At 40.3% G+C, this 16,602-nt stretch overlaps 1 protein-coding gene across 1 annotated transcript in view; it reads left to right on the top strand.

Annotated features, from left to right (window-relative positions):
* The window catches only part of slit3 (slit homolog 3 (Drosophila)), a 270,903-nt gene that overhangs the window by 143,504 nt on the left and 110,797 nt on the right, over positions 1-16,602 (top strand). Inside the window, exon 5 of the mRNA XM_046030828.1 lies at positions 3,936-4,007. Within this exon, the coding sequence (XP_045886784.1) occupies positions 3,936-4,007 (72 nt within the window). The remainder of the gene's footprint in view (positions 1-3,935; positions 4,008-16,602) is intronic.

The following is a 16,602-nucleotide window of genomic DNA, read 5'->3' as shown; positions in this document are numbered from 1 at the left end:
TAAACTTTTGCGTTGTTTGTCTTGTCTCCATCCAGTTCTTGAGATCCCCCAAATCCTCAGACAATATGCAGTTGTTTTCATGATCACTATCACTATAATTTACAGAATCCGCCATCCTAATAGAAGTGATGTATAATTCAAACAGCCATCCCTCTCTTTAATAGAATTTTTAGGAGATTAATTGCCCTCTCCCTCAAACGCTGCAGCAAAAGAGGAGGACCAAAAAGGCTAAATCCAATAATTGAAATGTGGGAGCAGATTGCTTGACACTGGTGTACAAACCATCTCGCTATCCAAAATGAGCCATGTCTGCGTGTGTGTGAGTTTGTGTGGTCTATCAGTAAGTGTCCTTTTCAAAGATCACAGGCCAATCTCCTATTGGTGATAGCCTCCGTTCTATTCAAAGGTCAGCAGGTATGACTCACAGAGAGATGAGAGGAGGACAACTGTTTACATGAAGCCATAACATAGCTCTAGATGTTAAATGTGTTCAGACAATAATAATACATTATGATAGAGTAAAGAGTTATTTTTAATATCTGCCAATACATATTGTCCTATCAAAATTGCATCAAATGGCATCAAGGATGCTTGAATATTAAAGCCCCTGATAGCCTATTTTCTATGGTTGCTATGGGCAGTGGGGTCCTACATGAACAGTTTCTGCCAAAGTTTGAACAGGGACAGTTATTCCACGGGACTTAAGACTGTAGTTGTTGTTTTTGTAGTGCATCAATCAGGTTTTAGCAGCACATGTATAAAAGACAGTTGTTGGATTGTCGGCTTTTATTGCCAGGCCACTTTCCATCAAATCTGACGAAGCAAGTTAGCTGTGATTTTGAGTATTAAACTTTTTGAAAATAATACTTAAAGACATTTTTCCCAAGCTTAACAATGTTTGTTGAGGATTTAGTAATGGATATTTGTTCCAAGAATTTAAAACCATGTTTTCAATGAATACATTTTTGCCATTAAATTTTTTCGTTCTGTCAAAATAGAGGTGGTGAAAACCAGTCAACAATGGCTACTAAATTCAGCCTTTTGGGGTCATTTTTTAAATCTATTTATTTATTTTTCACATTTTTGTGACTTCCTGTGTCGAGCCATTGACCACAACATATTTCAGTTTTGGACAATTACAGCAAATCTACTGCATCTGGCAATGGGATGTTTTTGTTTTTGCATTTGTACAATCAATTCTTGCCTTAGTATTTAAACTTTATGTAAATAAAGTATCTAAATAAAAATTTAAATACATTTTAAGGATAGCAAACATCTGCTTTGAATCGTGTTGTACTCACAACATTGAAATAACATGTATTCCTCTAGTTTCCAATACAGTTGGAGTTACAGTTGACAAGGTGTCCATCTTTTGTTTACACCTCCCAAAATGTCACCCTAACGTTAAGTCCACTGGATGCAGCTTGGATATAAATTATTTTTATAGCCCTTAAAACAATTGCACCAATGGACAACCAGCAACCACCCGTATGATGAAAACGTCATTCAATGCTTTGTGACATATGAGTTTTATTATCGCGGCCTAAACTATGGACTCCCAGAGCTCGTGTCAGTCACTCAACTGGAGTCATAAAGGCTGACAGGGAGACACACAGTCTCATAATGGCTTTTATTTGACTTGGATGGCTTTCCTTCTGTTAGAAGAAATAACAAATAAATATCATAGTGGGTAAACAAAACAATAGAAGATTTATTAGCCATTGAACTCTTCTGAAATATGACTTTTTAATGTTTTTTCCCTTTATCTTGTTCTCATTCTCCTGCTTTCTTTCTCGTTTTTTTGTTATCATTCTCCATTCTGTTTGTCAGCAGTCCACAGAGGGCAGGACAATAATAAAAGACATGCAAATCATAGAGATAAACCAGATAGATTTATGGCTATAGCTAGATAGCTAGGTAGATAGATGGAGAGAATGATAGATTATCAAGAATGAAAGAGAAAAGGAGTGCGTCATGGAGAACAATTGTAGCTTTGCTTTCTATCGGTTTCCTTTTTGCGGTGTCGACGTCACCATGGGAGCAACAAAGACATAAAAAAAAAAGTAAGAAATCCTCCTTTTCTAAAAAATCCCATCCCTACCGAAAACGTGTCAAAACCTTCACAACAAAAAGTGTAAACAAGAGCAATATTTTCCGGCTGTGCTGCACATTAAAATATCATACCATTCCTGTCTGTCAAATGTTTGCCTTTTTTGTGCTCCTGTGTTACCGCAAGCGCTCAGCAAAATTGCACATAAAAGCACATATTTTCTTTGCCTAAAGAGTATACAATGCCAGGCACATACTTTTTCCATCAAGGCCTGGGGAGAGAAAACAGGGAACGCTCATCTCTTGTCAAACAAAAGGAATGAGCCAGAAAACACAGGGCTGAAAGGGAAACGTCCAAAACGATGAAACCTTGTTAGTTTGAGGAAATTAGTTTTCTGTTTTCCGAGCACGGCTTGCCAATTAACATTCACAGCCCTAATAAAAGTTGATTGGCTCTGGAATAATGCACAACCTATTTTCCTTCTGTGTACGTGAATGTGTGCGTGAATGTAAATTAGACAGCGTAAGCATAACAGTATGTATGTGACTTCATGTGCGAGTAGGTTTTTTTCCAAGGTATATGTGCGTGGGCACATGGGGGTTCATGAATATGTGTGTGTGTGTGTGTGTGTGTGTGTGTGTGTGTGTGTGTGTGTGATTGCCTGTCTGTGAAAATTGACCAATCACAGGCAGCGTTTCTTAACAGTGTAACAGGAAAATGTTATAAATATTGTTGGTACATAATTACCTTTCTCCGCGTAGAAGTTGGCTAATTTCCAGGATGTGTGTGTGTGTGTGTGTGTGTGTGTGTGTGTGTGTGTGTGTGTGCGCGCGGGTGTGTGTGTGTGGGTCAAGGGCAAACAGAAAAGTCCAGGTAAATGTCTGCTCCGCGTGGTCATGTATTTGTGTGCTGCCGCTGATTGGCTTTGTTAGCACATGTGTGTACAGTATGCATGTGTGTGTACGTGTGGATCCAACTCAGGCCTGACTGGCAGGAATATAGGGTGATTAGCTTGTCTGATATTTCATACCTCTCTTTGTCTTTCTCTCTAATTATATTGTGCTTTCTGAACCCGGTTTGCCTGCCAGGCCTTCTCCCCAAACAAACAACACTAACAGAGTTAAGGCTAGACCGTTGTGTCATGTCAAAAATCATTTGGCTCATATCGGTATTCATTACAGGGGAAGAAAAAGGAAAAAAAAAACTTTAGCGTGCCAATTTGTAGTGTGTCTGTGTGTGTGTGTGTTTGAGACAAAAAGGAAAAGAGTCATTATGGAGAGGGAGAAAAAAATAAACATGTTGCTTGATGGTAGTATTAAAATGTGGGTGTGTTCTTGGGTTTCTCAGAAAGGATGTGATTGCTTCATTTGTCTGCCAGAGCAACACTGCGCTGTAAGTTAGAAAAAAAAACGTTTTACATTAAAAACATACGAAGCACACACTTTCAACAGACACACTCTCCATTTTATTCTGATTCTCTCTTCCTCTTTTCTCATTCTTTATCCGCCACAGCCTCTCCATTAATCACACACACACACACACACACACACACACACACACACACACACACACACTTCAAGGCAGTAGATGGACTCGTGCCAGCAGTATTTCTGGTTGTTCCTTTTGTCTTTGAAGCTCTTTGGACCAAATTGTTCCACTGATCATAAATGTCATATCATCCTTCCCCTCTCTCGCTCCCTCTCTCCATCTCTTTCTCCTTCTGTGCCTTTGTACTGTAATTGGTTGTGTATATGTGTTCATGTGTGTGTGTGTGGCATAGATCAAATGTTTGTGGTTTTGTTTATCATTTGACTCCATATATCTTTGAGTGCCTGGAATACCACAGCTAATGTCTCTCTTTCTCCCTCTGTATCTCTCTCTCCAGTGACCTCAGCGAGAACCAGATTCAGGCGGTTCCGAGGAAAGCTTTCAGAGGAATCACAAGTGTCAAGAACCTGTAAGCACAATTACTCCCTTTCTATCCTCCAGCTTTCTTTCTCCCACATCTTGTTTTCCTGCACCTCTATATTTTCCTTTCTGTTTTCTATGTTTTTGTGCCCAATTTTTACCATTATCTCACACAGAAGTTTATCTCATTTACTGCTGCAGTTTATTTTAATGTTGCCCTTGAACCTCACTGACCAACTGGTAATTCGGTTAGTACAGAAACATGCTGTTTAAACCCTTCTCCAGTATCTTTAAATCAGATTCTGGTAGAGATTTCAATGTTTTCAGACATTTTAAATTTGGCAGGCTGAATTTTGTGGAAATGTGTATGATATGGTTTGTGTTTTAAATATTTCACTCACTGTGAACACAGTATATAGGCATGTGTTTTACTGTTAGACAGAGTGGAGTAAGATAATTTATCCAACATTAAAGTTATGTTAGGGAGAAAAAGGAGAAACTGCATGTTATGGATAATACATTTGATAGTAATACACAACCTGTACCTACGGTGTTCATATTTAAATTTTAATCACAAAGAATTGGAAGAATTCAGTGTTATTCCTAGATATGGCATCAAAACTTATTTATGTGTCACAAATTTGGTTTAGATTATGTTGTACAGTGACTGCTAGATTTTCTCTTATAAATGAAACACCTTGACACATTTTCCAGTTCCTCATGATGTTGCTGTTCTTTCCATCTTCACTGTGCCTCCTCACTCTATTTAGCATTCTGCTTTTCATTACTTCTCTCTCTCCTCCTCCCGTTTTCTCCTCACACCTTCGACTCCACTTTGTTCCCCTCCCCCAATGTTCCCACTTTTCTAATCTCCTCTCTTCCTGTCCAGAGAGGATTTGTCCTCGCATCAAGTGCTCAATACCCCCCTGTCATTTATTCATGACGTTCTAATCACCAATAGTGTGTTCAATACGCTGCCAGTCAATGCTACTCATCAATAATGTCTGATCAATCAGGTCTTTTGCTGCATAGGAAACTAGACAGACTCTTGGGTGTAAACAATGTCCTCAATGCGAGAGAGTTTGATACAGGGTTAGAAAGAATAGAATAGAATAGAAAACAATTGAATTGTTTTGAAGAACAATGACCAGGCGCTGATTGTGGATGTGTAGGACAGTTGAGTTTTGTAACAATATAGGACAATAAAGCTAGATAATACTGAAAAAAGCAGATTTGCTCAACAAATCTTTTTTTGTGTAAATTAAAGTTTCCCATTGTGTTTAACAACCATGACTGACATGACAGAGGGAAATAAGGAAGAACTGGATAGAATAACAGAGCAGAGCATAATAACTACAAGATGCAAAAACATAATAACCCATCCTTCTGGATGCTCGCAAGCCTTATTTCACTACTACAGCTGTTGACTGACAGGAAATAAAAACATAAAAAAGAGAGAAGGAGAGTGTTAAGTGGATGATTGTGATATAATACACAAATTGTTGGAATATTGTTTCAATGTCAAAATAATAATAATAAACACATTATTTTACATATACATATGTGTGGCTGGAAGGCTGAAAGTACATTATACAAATACGATAAAACGTTCATAGAAATGGATTTTAACTAATTAAATAAATCATCATTGCTAACACTGATGCAAAGATGGGTCATATTTGATTTAATGACAACTCTATCTGTCATATATATCCACCAGAAGAGTGCTAGATGAAAATAAATGATCATTTATTTTATTCTGTTATGCCAATGAAGACAATGCAGTATGATTAAAAGCCCCAGAACAGTTTCAAAGTAAAACTTGTGGTGAAATTGTTTTCTTAACGATTTCAACAATGAACTGTGAAACTCAGCTTTAAGTCACCATGGATGAGAAGTCCTTAAAGTGCTTAAAAAAAATGGAATATCTGCTGATGATCTTGTGCTATCATCAAAAGCTACAGAACGGCCACTAAATGAACCTTGTGGTGAGATTGTTTCCCCACCCACAAATATTCTGACAAGTGCTGCTAATTGACATCCAACTTGGTAGCAGTGTTTGTAGCAGTGATTAAGTTACTTTAGAGATTAGTTTAATAGTCCTTTTTCCTTTTCAGTAGTTTTATGTTATTTTGTACCCCCGATGTACATCAAACTAGTGCTTTCACACACAACAGAATGACTTCAGATAGATTCTTACCAACAGAGAACTTAAGAATTCCTGGCCCAGGTTTGGCTTGGCACAGTCATCACAATATTTCACCCCTCTAGCAAAAACATTGCTTAGCTAAGCTTAGCAAGCACTCACAGAGACAATTACAACAGTTACTTAAATTTATTTCCAGTACATCTGTATAATCAGCCAAATACATGTATCACCTTAAAATATGAACTAATATGTGTGCTTGAATTGTTAAGATCTATGTGTTTATAGCGCTTTTGTTATTGGGCAATCTGTGAATTGATTAATATGCATCTTGTTACAGATCAGTATTTCAGAGTTAGGCTACAGGCAAATGTGCTCTTTGGGTTATTTTCCTCTCCCAAGTGTGATGTAAGTTCAATATGGCCGCCAAAGTCCACAGGAGATTATTACTCTTAAGTTAAATGAACCTGAAAGTGCCTGTTCTCTGTGCTCTTTACTGGTGTGTGTGTATGTCAGTGAGAGAGTGTCAGTTCTCATGGCTGGACTCCAGACCTTTCAGTTCAGGTTGGCCTCTGATCATTTAATCCACTCTCCCCTCTCACATCAGACACAATCCAAACTAAACAGTATTCACCACGATACCTGTTTTACTTTGGACTCACTCAAGTATTTCAAAACCATTTGCCAGAAAACAACCAACTGCAGAGCAAATCACATCTTAGTTAATAAGTAAGTAAAACTGTATTTTTATAGCACCTTTCAAAGCCTAGGTGCTTTAGGATAGGAGGTTAAAAGAAACATTACAGTAGACATAGCACATTAAAAAAAAACAGTTCATAGCATCACAAATCCACATAGTGTACATGATGACTCAAAAATTTCAAAAATCTTAGCTGCATTATTACACCTTCCATGTTGATATAATGTATTTAATCTGTATTTATCCAGGGAAGGTTTGCAGAGTAATTACCTGTGTCACATCCATACATTAACACACATTTACACCTGGGAGCTGCCCAGTATAACCACAGTCTCCTATGGTTGTCCCACTGAACAACCACAATGTACAGTAGGTGAAATTCAATATGAGTTTCCAGACGTTGCACAATGGACATATTCCACTCTCAAATTCTACACCCTGCCCTTACCTTTTTAACACCTGTGTCTCTCTTCTAACACAGCTCTTCACTTTCTGCCAAAGCTAGAAAGTCATATCAATCAAAATTGACGGTAAAATTGTCTCTTCCCCCGTTAAAATGTTTCATGCTAAATTGCTTTGACCTACAAAATGAATCTTTTTTTTTTTTCTGCCAAAATTAGGAGTGACTCAGGTCATTAATTTCTTCCTCCTCCTTTTTGACGTTTTACAGCACCGCCTCCTCCTCCTCCTCCTCCTCCTCCTTCTCCTCCTCCCTTTTCTCCTTGTCTTTCTGTCTCTAGTTTCTCCTCTTGTCAGCACTACATTCTTACACTTTCTCCTTTTTCCTCCCTCCATATTTTCCTTCCCCCTTTCCTCCCCCTCAGATTGCATCACTTTTCTCCTTTCCCTCTCTTCCATCACCTCTCTCTCTCTATCTGTCATCATACCTTCATCCTCCATTCTTCCCACCAACGATTTTACTTCCCTTCATTAATTGTTCTTCCTCTTGTTTCTCTCACCATGTGTCTGTCAATATTTTGTCTGTTTCCCTCACTCTCACTCTCTCTTTCTTTCCCTTTCTTCTGCTCTCCTTCCGTCCCAATCTATCCTTATATATACCCCCCCTTTTCACCATCCCTCCTTTTCATCTTCCCCAACTAGCCCCCTCCCTTAAATTCTCTTTCCCTCTCTTTCCTCACTATTTCCTTCTTTTTCCCTTTTCACCCCCTCATCCGTCCCTCTATTAGACAAGGTGACTCCTGCAGTAAAAAGCTCCAACCCTCCATTTTACCACAGAGTAAAAAAAAAAAACATTGTGACATTCTGTCCCTGGTGGACACAACATTGATTTTCTCATCTCTCTCTCTCTCTCTCTCTCTCTCTCTCTCTCTCTCTCTCTTTCTTTCTCTCTCTCTCCCACTCTCACTTTGTATCTTTCTCCATCGCTCTCACTTGCTCCTCTGTCTCTCTCAGTGACTCTTTGCCTCTCTCACTCACTCTAAATCTATGTATATCTCTCTTTCTGTCTCACTCACTTTGTTTGTCAGAGGGCAGGGTCTCTCTTGGTTGTTCCCTTTCATGCTGCCTAGCGGCTAGCATTGTTTCGAATGCCATTTATTGCACCTCTCTCTCTCTCTCTCTGTCTCTCACACACACACACACACACACACAGACATATTCATGGACCCTTTTGACCCTGCTATCAGATTGACTGCTTTGCTGAAACTGCCAAGAACCTGGCAAATGCGATTACTGTAGACTTCTGCTAACCTAGGGAGACAGGTATATGCCATACATCTGTGCATAGGTGTGTGTACGTGTGTTCTCCCTTATACATTGTGCTGACTGCTGGTCCTGTCATTCCCCTAAACTCAACCTGTCAGTCAAAAAGATGATGAAGGTAAATGTAGAGTTAGAATGGATAGAAAGCACTATGCCAGAATTCTTGTAATACGCTTGGTGTTCTATGGTTTTATCTACTGTACGTCATATTCTGGATGCTTATCTTACCGTATCTAATCTGATCTAATCAGATTTTCTATAATCTGATTTTGTCTGGTCATGCCTTGTCTGGTCGTGTCTTGTCTTGTCTTGTCTGGCCTTGCCAGGAAAGTCATCATGTTAACCACACCAGTGAATTTCCCACAACATGGCTTTTTTTGGCATCTAACACCTCTGCTTTCTTTGCTGCTCCTGAGCTTATAACAAAGTCAGGGCATAGCAGGGAAAAGTGTCTGGTCCCTTCTGAAAAACAAGACACCATAGAATCGGCCAGTTTTTTTCTCAACTTATCTGTGTCAAGTGTGATCACTGGTAGCAGGTTTCCTTTGCTCGCACACAAATTAACAAAACATTAAGAGAGGAATACATAAGTAGCTTCTTAACAGTATCACTTTTCTAGTTGATTGAAAGATATAAAGATATTTTTAACAATGTTCAACACTAACATTTTACCCCTGAGTTCATTGAAGTACAAAACAAAAATCCCCCACAACATTGTTTGACATGTTGCAAAGATCTTGTTTTAAATGGGTGGTGTCACAACTCATTCAATTCAATTCAAAATGTATTCATCTTTAGGGATACAATTTGAGGCAAGCTGGTTTGAAAAAACATAAAATTAAGAAAAACAATTAATTCACACACTTAAATGCATGTAGTAAGTGGTCATTAAGAAAGTTAGGTGTGCAGGTAGTGATGTTGAAAATTACACATTTCTCTCCTTCCTTAAACTGTCATCATGGAGTGCCCTACACTAAAATGTGTTTACTTTCGGGGCTATATCACAGCTTGTGTTGCAAAGAAAATTAAATTAAATTACTTGGCCTAATTTCATTTTTAGTTTATGATTAGGCTTTTCCAATATGGCAAAATAACTTATTGAAAATGTGGTGGCGCATTGTGTCAAGTGTACATATATAACTCAGGGAAATTTCTGGCCCTCCTGAACAATATAGTTGAATAGCCGTGATTTAAGACCAATATACAGGTTATAATACAATACTCAGTAGTTAGCTACTGAAATGTTCTGCTTACAGTGAAGAGAGACAGAGAATCAGGCATAAATGTGATCAACCACAGATACTGTATGTGTACAGTAGTCAAGCTTAAATCACAGCATATGTGATTCACTCATGCTGGGAGGCATATAGATCTAGTTGGATTACAGAGAAGCATGGATGCCTTAGATCAGGTATAACTGTTTCATATACGTTCACATTAGACCTCACTGCCCACACAGACACATTTTTAATCTTCTATACCCATCACGTCCTCATAATGTGCCTTGTTTTCCATCTGCCTGACTTCTCGCTCTCTATTATGATAAAAATTTAAGTCATTCTTCCCACTGGGTCCAACCATGCTCACCATCTACACACTCATACATAAGCACCTTTGTGTAGTTTGGAAGGAAATGTTTAGAAAATGTAATATGTAATTTTTTCAAACAATACATCAGTGTAAGAACAAAAAAGAACCCACCCCATGGCATTACTTTTTTATCTTTCTCCTTCGTGTCATCCTCTCCTTTCTCTTCTCCCTCGTAAAACGCCTCCACACTTCACGCTTCCCTACCCACAATGCAGTGCAGGATGGCCGTTTGTTTGAATTATGACTACAGCTCTTTAGAGAGAGGTAAGAACATTGTGTCGGCTGTGCGCGCGCACACACACACACACACACACACACACACAGTTTCTTACCTGCACTGTTGTGTGTCTCTGTCATTGCAGATGTTTTTTCTTCAATGGTTTTTATGTTTACCACAACAATGGACAACAAGAGCCAGGCATGTATCTAGTAAGAGTGTGTTTGAAAATATATGAAAAAGATTTATAAGGGACTTTCTTTTGATAGCAGAACATCTATAAATGAAGGTGACACAAGAAACGATAATGCACACACATTCACCATGTCATTTCTTCCCCGTCCAAGCATATTGTGCCTTGCACCAATATGTAAGCAATAATGGGGGTGAGAAGGCACAATAGACAGTTTCCTGAAACTGTGTACTCAGATTCCCATCATTCTTTGCACTAACCCCCTACGCTCTTGCTTAAATGGCAGGATGTGGCTAATTCATTAAAGGCCTTGACCAACTGAGACAGGAGGGAGAAAATGTCAATAGCTCTTTCTAAATTATAGCATGATTAGCTAGACAGCCTTCCCCCAACAGCTGCATTTTTCATTACAGTGAGTTCAATTTTGATGTAGTTTCAGCTAGAGACAGAGATACCACATACACTTCTGTATGTTTTCCCATAGTGTGTCAAATAAATGTTATAAAGTTTTGCAGGGTCGCCTGGTTTAACAGGAACTTTAACATTAGACAAACGCTTCCATCTCCTTTTACTGTTCATTTTCCTTACTAATAGAGTTTAAAAAGGTATAAATCCACTTCAAGCTAATGTATGTTTATATTCACTTGGTCTAATTTGATATGCAAAAGACTTGAACCTGGATGGAAAGCCACTTGTCCTTGTAAGCATAAACCCATCTCAGTCTGGAACACAACAAACAGAGCTAGACTTATAATTATGCATAAAACATGACATGGATTCCTGTACCCATGAATATCCGTAAAAGCAGACTCATCATTTGCAATTCAAAGCCAACTCTGTATTGTATAAATAGTCCATTACTGCATGAAGGCTATATGCAGTGGCAGCCACTGCAGATGTCCATCCACCCCACATTAATCCTACATCAACAGTACTGCAGGTTTTCCCAACATTTGCTCTTATCCCTTAGCCCTTCCTTCTATTGCTTCTCCTCAGTCACTCCTCTGTACATCTTCTTTGAATCATTTCAGCAGTTATACAGTCTTCCTCTGTCATTTTCCAATTGTTACACCATTCTTTTCTTCCTTGTTTCTGTTTTAATGTCCAACTTTTGTTTGGTATTTATCTAAATGTGTGCTCAATAGCCAAAATAAGAAAGTGGGGGATGGGGATAGAAATGTAAGCAGACTCAAAGTTCATGCAAATGTGCAGCAGCAAATATTTGAAGAAATTTCGATCACCAAATGTTTTTGGAGACTGTCCTTCCAAGAAAAACAGCAGCATCACTCATTTGAGCAAGTTCCACGAAATGACATGTGTATACGTTCCACTGTGAAGCCCTCTAGCTGTGACGTTGTGGTGGACGATGGTTCAACAGAACATGACTGCTGTTTGTTTCAGTCAGCAGTCAACATTGATTTCTTTTAACCATGACCACTATCAGTCTGTAACAGTAACCACGTATTTGTTATTGTATTCATGACAACGAATCTCCCCAAACCTTTAAGAAGATGTCATTTTAACCCAAACCAAGATCTTTTGGCGATTTTGTTGCTAAACCTAACTATACCTTAACCATACAATTGTTACATAATAAAATGTATTTTTTTATCAACAGTGATTTCAAATGGTTTTGAAATTCATAGACAAATGTTGTCATTTTCGTGTCAGATGAAAGTTAGAATTTATTATTCAATAAATCTGAAACAGGGTTTTGGTTAGTGGTTTCTGTTACCATTTACCTCACAATGGTCGCAATTGATCAAAACATCCAAAATTATCTATTGAAGTAGTGTTATCATAAAAGGAACAACAGCCTCTCACTGTGTATTCAATGGATTTCCATCACTGTTCATTTTCTAATTTCTTTATCATCAAAAATGTTGTGAGTCAGGCTAATGGGTAGCTGTTTTTTTTAATTTCCAGTCAGAATTGTGCAGTTTACCTTCCTTTTCAAAAAAAAAAATGATAAAGCATTATTTATTGGTATTCATTGGATGGAAACACAGCTAGTGTATCCTCCTTCCCTTCCTCTGTCCTTTCATTAATTGCTCAGCCAGCAGTGGTTGCTCACTGATGGAATCATGTTGTGGTAGGACTGCTTGTGTGTGTGCACCCCTCTGCTCCAGATGGTAGCAGAGGGAAGCATTGAATCAGTCTGCCAATAGGTCTTGTGATAGACATGATTAAACACACTAACTAATTATGTTGAAGGAAATTAAATTCTGGAACCCCGGTCTATCCCCTGTAACAAACATCCTAAATCTGAACACATAAAAGCACACACGAACAAGGACTATGAATGCAACACAATGGTACAAATAGTGCACACATTCACACAGACACACAAAGTACATCCTCATCCCAGATTGATACCAATCATGTCACTGCTAATCAGGGTGCTTGGTGAACAAAGCTGTCAGAGGAATCCAATCATATCACAGATGATGGAATTGTTTACTGTGGATGATGATGGAAGATGAAGTACATGGCCGCCAATATAAATCCAGCAGTTTTTCTCAATTCTAGGGAAATTACATATGTGAGGTTTCCGAAGCAGTGATACAAATCCCCCAGCCTCACATCAAGAAGTCGTGAATGGACATTGAGAGACAGTGAAGTCAAATGGAATAAAGATGTGGAAGTCTTCAACTTTCAAATTTCGGTCCAGTGGTGTCTTTATTCGTGGAAATCTTACAACAAGTTCTCACCACACAAAAAAGAGGTAGTTTTTGTGTCTTTAATAGGTAGTACCTTCCAAAACAACCCCTACAACCATTACAAAAATGATATACATGAACAATTTCTGATTTGCTGCCTGTACAGTTAAGGTTCGGTAAAGTTTTAGACAACTAAGCCTACTTGGTTACGGGAAGCTTATGGTCAGGGTTAAAAGAAACCAACACTGATTGTTGGTAGGATGCGAACCCTAGTCTCACAACCAGTCTATCCTAAGAGGTTTTGGGAACCTGTAACAATGGCAAACATCCATCCATTCCATCTTTGCTACTTCGAGTGGAGAGCCATTATTTCCTCTAAGGGCCCATGTCCACCAAAGCGTTTTTTTCTGACGCCAGCGTCTTTTTTCAATTCATTCCAATGGGAACGCCACGTTTTTACTTGCTGGTAAAAACGCCAGGAGCGTGACGAGGCGCTGAGCGTCTGTTCTGCGCTGGGCGCTGAGCGCTGAGCGTTTTTTTCCTGTCGCCGAGAGTTGAAAAATGTTCAACTTTGGGAAAAACGCTGCGCTCGTCACTGTCACTTTTTACCCAGCCGTCCAATCAAAGTGCAGGAGGGGCGGGACAAATACCGCACCGAGCACATCCGATCTTGAACGAAGCGATGTGCCTACTCGACGAGGTGTTTCCTCGCCCGCAAAATCTCATGAACCCACATACGGACAGTCTGTGCTCTTATGTTTCAGCCTTCTCTTCATGCAGAGCAAAGGCCAGAGCAAGTAGGCCTACATACTTTGTGGTGACATTTTTACATTCAGTAAAATTAAGTAGGCTACCCTACTTGCAACTGCGCCTCCAAAACGCACCCTAACGCTCCCAGCTTGGCGTTTTCAGAACAGCAGGTGGCGTTTTCAGCTGGCAAAAAACGCTTTGGTGGACACAGGCCCTAAGTCATTTGTCAAGAAAGCACCATTGCTGTTGTTTCTTTGAACACAACTGTCTGGCATCTTACCCTATAACACTACCACCAGACAAAAACATTGATATTGCGTGGTCTGTAACACTCTGGGTTATGTTCAGTGACACAGTTTTTTTACATGTGGTGCTAACATTTTTGAAATTCTCGCTTTCTACAATATTTCCTCATGACAGCTAAGGTATGGTTTAGGTTAAGGAAAGCCCATATTTATGCCAAATACACTGTGGTTAAGGTACACTAATGTCTATGAAGATTCTCAGTCATCCAGGTCATAGTTATCCAACGAAGGTTAAAATCAAGGGCAACTGGACTTGGTTGAAGATACTGGAAGACGTTTCATCCCTCATCCAAAACAATCTAGTGTATGCGGTCCAATGCAGTGAGGAATGCACAGACCTGTATATTGGGGAGACTAAACAACCACTACACAAACGCATGGCTCAACACAGAAGGGCCAACTCCTCAGGTCAAGACTCTGCAGTCTACTTACATCTGAAGGACAGAGGACACTCGTTTGAGGACCACCAGGTGCACATTTTAGACAGAGAAGATGGATGATTTGAAAGAGGTGTCAAGGAAGCATCTACACCAGGGTTGAGAAGCCGTCATTGAACAGGGGAGGGGGTCTACGCCACCACTTATCCCCCACTTACAATGCAGTCCTTTCATCACTTCCCAGGAAACTTAACAAACGTAACCTATTGGCCTCAGGTGAAGATACCAACGATTGTCGTTCAGTCTTGGCCACAGGTAGTCTTAACGACTGTAACGACTGTCGTTACAGCAACCAGGAACACTAACGAACCAGCAGTATTGATGACCCTGGCAAACAACCACACTGAGGTTAAATAGCTGAGTTTCCCTGCCAGTCAGTCAGAACTGAAGAAGTCCTTTGGATGAGGGACGAAATGTCTTCCAGTATCTTCAACCAAGTCCAGTTTCCCTTTGTTATGAGGTTGTGTGGTGTGGGGACAGAGGACCCAAACGCAGCACTCTGAGGGAAGGAGGTTTATTGAGGGAAAAAGGGGTAGAGAGACTGGAGTGGAGGGAGAGGTGGATGTCGGGAGAACACAGGTACGGGGAACCAAGGAGACTGGGGGCCAGGGAGCGGGGGAACACTGGGGCCGAGGAAGCGAGGAGCGGTGGGAGAACAGGGAGGACGCCGTGGGGGAGGTCCGAGGAGGAGAGGGGCGGTGGATGAGCACAGCCGACTGAACGGAGGATGAGGGTGAGTGTACCTGGGAGGGAAACAGAGAGACAGGGTTAGAGATGACAGAGACAAAGCACGGGGGAAATGTGAGAAAAAAACAAGAAACAGGAGAGCCTGTACGTGGAGGTGGCACTGGGTATGGAGCAACGACGATCAAGCGAGGATGGTGTGGAGAACCGGGGTTGAAATACAGGCGGGCTTGAGGTTGACTACTGGCAGGTGTGGCAGGCTGACGAGGTGGCTGATGAGGTGCAGGTGCGGGTCGTTGGCTGGGCTCAGGAGCAGAGGGAGAGAGATCACACACAGGGGAGAAAACACAGGGAGGCAGGCAGGGAACAGAAAACCAAGAAAAAAGCAGAATAACTGATAAGGAGAAAAAAACCAGGACACTCACCGTCAGCCGGGCTGCCACCACAACACCCTTGACTTTAACCTTCGTTGGGTTACTATATTACTTGACATGAATAACAGCGGGGGGGGGGGGGTTATTCTAACGTTCTAACAGACAGGTTTGTTCCTTGAGAGAGAAGGAGAGAGAGAAAGAGGGAGTGAGCCAGGAAGTGCTGCACGAATATATGCTCCTCAATACAGCTCCTTAATCAAAAATTTTAAATACGCATAGTATTCATTAACAACTCAACTGTGCAGATTAGTGACATTTTGTCACAAGATCTCTGACGTAATTGCTGACGTAATCTGCACTCTGCGCATGCGTTGGCGTCTGTAGCCACCTGTCGGAAGCTCCGTCTTAAACCGGACTCTTATCCAGTTTTAATCCACTCTTTTTTTTCCGTTACATTTTTTATATCCTTTTTATTTAACTTAACTTTATTTAAGTTTTACGTGGGTTAAGGATTTTAGTCATCCGACATGGATTTTAAGCTAGATGACCGTAAAAACGCGATCAACGCTACTGACCACAACAAAGCTCCGGTGACTATGCTAGCCGAGATAACTCTGCCCCTTGAGGACTGCACACTCCTTAAGAAAGCGAACAAAAAGATTGCTGACCTTATGGAAGACATCCGACGACTTTCAGAGGAACTCAAAGAGAAAGATTCTCTGCTGACTGGCTTTATGGATGTGGCTTCAGTACAAGCCAAACAGATTGTTTCTCTTAGCGCAACCGCTAACATCCAGGACACCGTGTTTTGGGACCCCTCTAGCCTTCCCAGGCTTTCATCCTGCTCGACTCCGAAGCATCAGTCA

The sequence above is a fragment of the Micropterus dolomieu genome, linkage group LG19 (genome assembly GCF_021292245.1).
Source record: "Micropterus dolomieu isolate WLL.071019.BEF.003 ecotype Adirondacks linkage group LG19, ASM2129224v1, whole genome shotgun sequence".
NCBI classification, from domain to species: domain Eukaryota; kingdom Metazoa; phylum Chordata; class Actinopteri; order Centrarchiformes; family Centrarchidae; genus Micropterus; species Micropterus dolomieu.
This window is presented reverse-complemented; position numbering and strand designations above follow the sequence as displayed.